Below are 9,088 nucleotides of genomic sequence, written 5' to 3'. Positions count from 1 at the left end.
TTATCTAATGAAAATAAAACAAAAAAAAAATTAAATTAAGGGAGAACTAGCTATTAAGGAGATGTCTGACTCAAGGGATCATGCAGTTATGGCACTTGTATTTTATCATTGATTCAATAAAGTTAGTTCTTATTAAAGTATCAATAAATTGGTTATAGTTATCAACAAGCTCTGACAACCAATTTTTCCTTACAGTGTAGGTAATTAAGGTATGACCGTTAACTACCCCCTAATTAAGAAAATAAATCTAGGTGCGCCCATAAGAAATATTGTCTAATCGCATTCTAATCTAAAAAAACTCAATTCAAAACAATTACTACCTAAGAGGAGCAATTAGATTTGATTGTCTAACCCCCGGAAAGAAACTATTTAACCCGGTTGTCACCTATTCAAGTGCGAATACAATTACAGATATCCTACCTGAATTGACTTTAGATTATCAGACTAATTCAAATATCGGTACCAAAATATTCAATCAATCTAACAATCACAAACGTTATTATCAGAATTAGACAAATATTGATAATTAAAAAGAACTTTTATAAAGAAATTCAAGAATTTCCAAAAAAAAAAGAACCAAAATATTATCACCCCTCAAACCAGAAAAGTATCTACTCCATAATCAAATAACAAAGAACAAAAGATAAAGTCACAATGGGGGGGGGGGAATCTTCTCTGTCGATTTGCTCCTGCGCGATCTATGAGTCTGTCAGTCTTCTACTCTTGTGCGTATCTGTTCTGGCTGTTATCTCCTCTCTTCTGCGTGTCTTCACCTCTTTTTATTTAATTTTTGTACTAATTATTATGTAGCTGGGCTTTTGGGTCTTTAATTAAATTCTCATGTCAATAGGGTGTAGTTAGTCATGATCATGACTAACTTGATTGTCCAATGCTGATTTTTTTCTTTTATTTTTCTCCAAATTCACCAAATTTGTCTTTTCTTTCCTACATGTCGGAAATAAACAATACGCACATAAATTAGGTAGAATTCAATCAAAATCAATCAAATATCGCATATGATATGAACATTTAACGCATGCGGGGCTTATGGTCAGGGGTAGGAAAACAAGGATAAACAACAGCTAAGAATGTCAGAAAAGAACACAATAAGAACACTATGCTAGCATATGAAAAACAAATCGGCATAAACAATGAAATCATTACTCTATTCACTGTCCAAACTTTAATAATGAAATTAAATGAAAATACTTCAAGATGATTATTTTATTGTTTTTTTTTGTTTATTTTTCTTTTCTTTTCTTTTCTGTTATTTTTTTTTTTTTTGATATTTTCTTTATATATATATATATACTTTCACTACCCATAATTATTCCTTCATACTATAACTTATTCGTACCCAAATTTCGTTTCAAACTAGTGCCGAATAAATAAAGTACATCACAACATGGACGGAGAAGACTTAATCAAAAGAAGGGTACGAGGCTAAAATACAGGTTATTATAAAAGAAAAAATAGGCTAAGAAGGCTCAAATGGCCTAACTAGGGGAATATATTATGCTGGGTAATAAAGAAAGGCTTAATGGGGTTACCTAATGTCCTTATCATTTTCAAAATGCAACACTCGATAGTTGCAAGTTCAACATGCATAATCACTCAAGTTCTAGATCGTCTAATTAAGCACTATAAATCACACATGAAAGAAATTTCCAAAAGTTTGAATATATGGAATTTATTTTCTAATGTAACTTTTGGAACATAGGCTCAAATTCTCACAGGGTTCAAATGTCGACTTGACTCAACATATCACCAATTAAATGTCATTAGTCATGCCAAACTAACCTATCACACAAATCACATTTGACTCACTTTAGACTAATCTAAAAAATATGCAAAAAGACAGCAAATCAGACATAAAATTTAGCAAAAAAATGAAACTTTTGCCCAAAAATTTGCATAACTCTCCCCACACCTAAAGTATACACTGTCCTCAATGTAAAGAAAGCAATAAAAGAATAGAAGGACTTCCCTGGAGTCCGTAGGGGGGTGCGATATTGTGTTCCTTACTTGCTCGCAAACGCCTTGTGAGTCGATGGTGCATTAATCACCTTTAGGGGACTGAAAATTCTCACGAATCCTGCAAAAACAAACTCACCAAACACAACAAAGTATCCTAAAAGGAAGCAAAGAATGCCTAGTTTGTAATTCTATCATGTCAATCCTACCACCCCAAAACAACATTTATCCCAAAGAAGTGAGTGCTTGGATTCCTACCAAATCTCGACAACCAAACCAAATCGACTGCCTAATATCCACAACCAGTAAGTATCAAGGAGCATCACGGTACTTGGATCCAATCAATTGAATTAAACCACGATAAAGCAAATAATCAACAAGTAATCAATTTGTGTGGCAAAAAGTCATTGAAATTCAATCTTAGGTCTCAACAAAGTGAGTTCAACCAATGCAGAGTATTCCAAAATAGAACAAATCAAACAACTAACAAACCATTGAATCATCTATCACATAATGCACTTATAACCGGACATTAAATTGCAATTTCAGAGTGTCAATACCTCGAACATAATCAATGAGTAGCAAATCTATGCAAGCAATCAATCAACCTTATTAACTCAAGACAAATAATCCATGATCATCGCACTTGAACATTATTGTTGACCATAAAAAAAAAGATAGGTAAGGTTTTCGAAAATGAGCCTACCAAATTAGGTTAAGGTTTATTTGAGTTTAATGGGCTTTCAAAAATCCAAGTATAACGTTGTAACGAAGAAGCTTCCTCGGGAAAAGGCAGGTCAGGAGACAAGGTCGGGTGTGAAGATCGGGTGCGACCAGGTCGGACATGGAGTTCAAGTGTAACAAGGTCGGGTGTAAAGATCAGGTGCAATCAGGTCGGGCACGGAGCTTAGGTGTAACAAGGTCGGGTGCAAAGATCGGGTGCGACCGGGTCGGACACGGAGCTCAAGTGTAACAAGGTCGGGTGCAAAGAACGGGTGTGATCAGGTCGGGCACGGAGCTCAGGTGTAACAAGGTCGGGTGCAAAGGCCGGGCGGAATAAGGTCGGGAACTGAAGTCGGATGTAATCACGTCGGGCTCAAAAGTCGGGCGTAATAAGGTCGGGTACTGCAGTCGGACATAATCAGGTCGGGCTCAAAGGTCGGGCGTAATAAGGTCGGGCACTGAAGTCGGACATGGTCAGGTTAAGCGCAAAGGTTGGGTGCGATAAGGTCGGACACTGAGGTCGGATGTAATCAGGTCGAGTGCGAAGGTCGGGCATGATAAGGTCTAGCACGGAGATGAGGCAGGATAAGGTCGGGCGTGATAAGGTCGGGCGCTGAGGTTGGACGTGATCAGGTCGGGCAAGGAAGCAGTAGATGTATTGGTCGGGCGAAAGAGCAGTTCCTGGACAGTTGAGGGAAATTTTAACTTATGAGCGGGTTTGAAGGCATGACTTGGTAAGTCGGTTAGCACACGTGTCGACAGAAGAGATCTTTCGGGGCGGTTGACAGCGGTTGCTGTAACCGACCAGACGGCGGTTCAGACCGTTTCTTTAAAGGGTTTTAAATAGGTCTGTTCCTGACCTAAGAAACCATCTTCAATTGACATCAAATTCAAAAGAATTGCTTTTGGGGATCACCACTTTATTTTCCAGTATGTAGTTTTATTTTTCTATTTTATTTATGTATCCTACAGTGTTTAGAGATTCCTAATCTCAGGCACTAATTATATCAAATTCGAAGATAATTTCCTATTTTCGGATTTTACTTTCTAATTGTTGAGAAAATACATCAAAAATTTGGCGACCACAGTGGGAGATAGGCAAGATTGTTGATCCTACGTCAACAGAGAACTTCATACGATTGAGGTCCGGCCGAATCATCGGAAGGATCCATATGGCAGGGCTCACAGCCTCAAGCATCTTCAGCACCAATGGGAGAAACTATTTCACCCCATGTCATGCCAAATGCAGGGGAAACGCTTCAAACACCTACTGATTGGGTGTCCTATGTTCATCAATTGAACAATCAGCATAATCAAGCTATGCAAAACATGTTGCGTGAGCAACAAATGTTGCGGGAGCAACAAAACCTTATGCAAAATATGCTAAATCAGGCATTATCAAGGGTTACTCTGCAACCCACCCAGACACCGCCAGAGTCATCACCATCCAGATTACAGGCAAATTTTGCGGGGCCCTCTTACGTGGATAGCACTTTTCCAAGTGCTACTGCTACTAGGGTTGATATGGGAAAGACTCCTCTCACATACCCAATTAATGTTCCACTGGGTGTTAGGGTCGAATCAACCGACCCCAGAGAAGACAGATTAGGGGGACAGGCTCACAATCCCATTCCTGTATTTGATCCTGTTCCGCCAATGGTAGCTCCGGAAGACATTGCTCAAGTCTTGAGAGTGCATTTTGGAATGAATCCTCAGACGGTCAACAGACCGGCATATCAGAGGTCATTCCCAGAAAGAATCATCAATGAGCACCCCCTTCCGAGGAATTATAGACCACCCGACTTTCACTCGTTTTCAGTAGAAGATGGAGCTTCAACCATTGAGCACGTGGGACGCTTCACGGCTCAATTGGGGGAAGTAGGCAATAATTCGTTTTACAAATTACAATTGTTTGGATTATCGCTCACCAGAACCGTTTTTTCTTGGTTCGCGAATATGCCGCCAGGACTGTTGCAAACTTGGGAATGCCTGGAGGCCGCATTCCATGCAAGATTCTTTAATCCGCTCCCGACGGTCTCGCTCACAGATTTCTTGGAGATCCGGCAGATGCTAGAAGAGACTGCATATCAATTTATAGAGCGGATACGCCTCATGAAGGGACGGTGCCCGACAATCATTGAAGAAAGTGAGATGACCAATTTAGTGGTCAGGAATATGCATACCAGACTTCGGGAGGTGTTGACAGCTCATGATGTTTAGGATTTGGCCAGTCTGGCTTCCAAAGCAAGAAGATTAGAATATCTTTTTAGAGAAAAAATCATAATTTCCGATGGAACAGGGTCCAACAGATGGCCAGTGTCGATACAGAAATGTATGCGCCAGATGATGAGCAGGGAAACATCATTGAAGAAATGGCGGTTGAAATTGTGAGCGGCAAGCCATATGTGTGTTCCAAACTAAAGCCCCTTCCGGGGACAGAAGAGATGGAACAACCGACCTTTGATGCGTCTAAGGCAGACAAAATTTTCGATATTCTGTTAGCAGACGGGCAAATGCGCATCCCCAAAGGGCAGCGTTTAGCAACGAAGGAAGAAATAAAAGGGAGGCCATACTGTAAGTGGCATAATTCTTTTACGCATTACACTAATCAATGTACACATTTCCGAAAGGAAATACAGAAGGCTATCAAAGCAGGGAGATTCAAGTATGTAACAATGGGAGTGGAACACCAGCCGTTCCCAAAAGTGACTACTGCTGTGATCTCCCTGCGTTCTTCACAAGATATGCAAAGTGATGAGAAAATACCAAGCGAAAATAGCGCAAGCCCAAAGAGCGGGAACATGATCGGGAAGACAAGTTCAAAGTTTGCGAAACCAGAGTGGCGGAGAAATGGGATAAAGACGATGGGTCCTTCGAAGTGGAGTTGAAGGATAAAGCTGTGGTTCGGGACCAACCAACGCGCAAACCACAGCCAGTCCATGACAGATGGAGCCGAAACAGAAAGCCTCTGCCAATCGACATAGATCCCCGATTTCCAGGTATGAATCGCACACAAATTCATAATGCTAATCGCAGGTATGCGGTTCGGCATGGAAAGCGAGTAGATAAAGGGAAGGAGAAGAAGGAGTCGTCACCCAAAAGGAAAAGCTCGAGCAACCGACTACAGGAGCACTAGCAGACCGAAAAGCCTATCAAGAAGGCCAAGTGTTTTCGGTGTCAGTTCTGCAGACGGATCAACATTGATCCTGAAGTAGAAGATGCTGAAGAAGAGACTCCTGAGATAGTCTTCGGGTCCTTTGCTCCAGAAGAAATGAAGGTTCTGCGCAGCAAGATAGTGAAGATTGATAAATCCGGGTTCGAAGTCAGGATGACAGATATGCGATGGTTCGACGACGTAGAAAAAGAGCCTATATGGGCAAAATTTGAAGAAGAAGAAGAACCAGAATGGGCGGCGATGACTGGCAGACCCCCACCTATGGTTTTTCCGCCTATACCAGAATGAGCAATCCCGCACCTAAAACCACTGTATGTTAACGCTCACATATGTGGTAAGCCAATTAACAAGGTTTTCATTGATAATGGGGCCGTTTTCAACGTCATGCCTCTTAAAACCTTGAGAAAATTGGGCAAAGGGATTGGCGACCTGTCTCCAGAAGATATTGAGATGAAAAGTTTCACGGTACAACCAACCAAACCAGAAGGGATGATGGTGGTACCCATTGAGGTCGGACCAAAGGTGATTTCAACAGTATTCTTCGTGGTAGATGCCAACACTACTTATTCGGTTTTTTTGGGGCAAGACGGGATTCACGCTTCCAAATGCGTGCCTTCTTCTCTTCATCAACAGATCATGTTTTGGGAAGGAGACCAGGTATTCACGATGGAAGCCAGTACCAATCCTTTCGGTTCTACAGAAGGTGTGGAGGAATCGGTTCTTTATTCAGAGTATGTTCCACCGATTTCACGAACAACTGTGGTAAACGAGTATCCCTGGAAAGGCTGTAGATGCACTGCACAGGGTTATGTGTTTCATTAGAAACAATCTTCTGTATTATGGCTCTGTCGTTAGCCAAAATAAACTTTTTATTTATTTAAGTTTAATTATGGAAGAAATAAATAAATGTGATAAGCTGATTAGGCAGTTTTATTTAAACCAATTAATGGTTAGGTTACATAATAATGAAGGCTCCAACAATAGTGTTGGAGAGGGGGAAGGTTTTCGTTGGCTTGATCTCTTGGAAAAGACAGAAACTTCTTTGTCAAGTTAAGATCCTCTCATTGAGTATAATGTAGGAACTGAACAGATACCCAAGATGGTCAGGGTAAGTGGTTTATTGTCAAAAAACCAACAGGAGCAATTGGTAGCGTTAATTCGGGATCATAAGGAATGTCTGGCATGGGATTACTCCAAAATGCCCAGATTGGCGCGCAATTTGATAGAACATAGGTTGCCTATTAAGAAAGGGTTTAAACCCTATAAGCAACCACCAAGGAGAGTAAATCCAGAATTGATGCCCCAGATCAAAGAAGAAATTGAGAAGCTGTTGAAGGTTGGATTCATTCGACCATGTTGATATGCAGAATGGTTAGCCAATATTGTTCCGGTAACCAAGAAAAATAGAAAGATTCGAATCTGCATTAATTTTAGAGATCTCAATCTCACCACTCCAAAAGATGAATATGTCATGCCCATAGCAGACATGTTGATCGACTCGGCAGCAGAGCATCGAATTTTAAGTTTGATGGATGGATATGCAGGGTATAATCAAATTTCATTAGCAGAAAAAGATATACCCAAAATCGCGTTCAGATGCCCAGGAGCTTTAAGGATCTACGAGTGGACAGTCATCCCATTCGGTTTAAAGAATGCTGGAGTAACTTACCAACGGGCAATGAATACCATCTTTCATGATCTTATCGGCCAGTCAATGGAGGTATACATTGACGATGTAATCATTAAGTCTACCGACTTTGACACACATCTGGTTGATTTAAAAAATATTTTTCTACGGATGAAGCAGTACAACCTGAAAATGAACCCCACGAAATGTGCCTTTGGAGTTTCGGCAGGGAATTTCCTAGGGTTTTTAGTACATCAAAAAGGGATAGAAATTGATGCGAACAAAGCCAAGGCTGTTCTGACAATGCGGTCACCTCGGTCGGTCAAAGAAGTACAAAGTTTGTTGGAAAAGGTAAATTACCTAAGGCGTTTTATATCAAATGCTGCAGGGAAGTTAAAACCTATCACAAAGTTGCTGCGGAATAGAGCGGCTGATTTTTCTTGGGGTCAGGAGCAGCAGAAGGCGTTAGAAGAAATCAATGAGGTATTAATTAAACCACCTGTGTTGGTTTCCCCAAGAGGAGACCGACCCCTTCGGTTGTATGTTGCGAACAACTTTGATGTTGTGAGTAGTCTGTTGGTGCAAGAATGGGAAGATGATAAGGAAAGAGTCATTTATTATTTAAGCAAAACTTTGGCAGGACCAGAGTTGAATTATAGTATACCCGAAAAAATGTGCTATTCTTTAGTCTTTGCGGGTACTCGGTTGGAGCATTATATTTTGCTAAGAGAAACCGAGGTGGTTTCTAAAATGGATTTGATCAGATTAATTCTGCACAGACCAACCATGCAGGGAAGATTAATGAAATGGGCAATCAAGTTAGCTCCTTTCGCATTGCGATATCGACCTATCAAAGCGGTGAAAGGGCAAGTTGTAGCCGATTTATTGGCTGAATTTGCAGACGATGAATCATTAGAAAACAAAGTAGTGCCATATATAGGCACCAGTCCTTGGAAAATGTTTTTTGATGGTTCTCGTGCAAAAGGAAAGTCAGGAGCATGAGTAATACTAGAAGGACCAGGAGCCAGTAGAATTAGTTTGCAGCTTCAAATGGAAGAGATGACTCATAACTCGGCAGAATACGAAGCACTGATTTTGGGTTTGGAAGCGCTTATCGCTAAAGGAGTTCAATCGGTCCTAATTTGCGGAGACTTTCAACTTGTCATTAACCAAGTATTAAAACGGTACGCTTGTAATTATCCTCATCTGCGTCGATACCGAGATTTGGTATTCCATCTGTTATACAGAATCACGGAGGTAGTTTTTGAGCATGTACCAATAACAGAGAATCGGTTGGCTGATATTGGCTCAGAATGCCTGCCAGCAAATGATCGGTAGCACCGACTCCGGGATTGATTGGAGAACAGAAATTATGGTGTATTTGGAATCACCAAGTTCTGCGACTCATGTGGGCATTCGGTTGAAAGCCTTACGCTTCCAGCTTATTGAAGGGGTTCTGTATAAAAGAACCTTTGAAGGAGTTTTATTGAGGTGTCTGGGGCCTGAGGAATCCATTAAAGTAATAGAGGAGGTCCATGGTGGAATATGTGATGCGCATCGGGCAGGTTTAAATATGCGATGGGCTATCC

General features: G+C 40.9%; 1 protein-coding gene across 1 annotated transcript; it reads left to right on the top strand.

The window, feature by feature from the left end:
- Positions 1–3,906: 3,906 nt before the first annotated feature.
- LOC127245001 (uncharacterized) lies at positions 3,907–4,917 on the top strand. The gene has a single exon (XM_051265644.1). It carries the CDS (start codon positions 3,907–3,909, stop codon positions 4,915–4,917), a length of 1,011 nt encoding a protein of 336 aa, XP_051121601.1.
- The last annotated feature ends 4,171 nt before the right edge of the window (positions 4,918–9,088 follow it).

This window comes from Andrographis paniculata, unplaced genomic scaffold, assembly GCF_009805555.1.
Source record: "Andrographis paniculata isolate CXL003 unplaced genomic scaffold, ASM980555v1 Contig21END, whole genome shotgun sequence".
Lineage (NCBI taxonomy): Eukaryota > Viridiplantae > Streptophyta > Magnoliopsida > Lamiales > Acanthaceae > Andrographis > Andrographis paniculata.
Note: the sequence above shows the minus strand (reverse complement) of the source record. Positions and strands in the feature narration are given on the sequence as shown.

What these genes read in the sequence shown, in the direction of transcription:
- LOC127245001 (XM_051265644.1), top strand. Translation starts at nt 3,907, where the DNA reads ATGGGAGAAACTATTTCACCCCATGTCATGCCAAATGCAGGGGAAACG.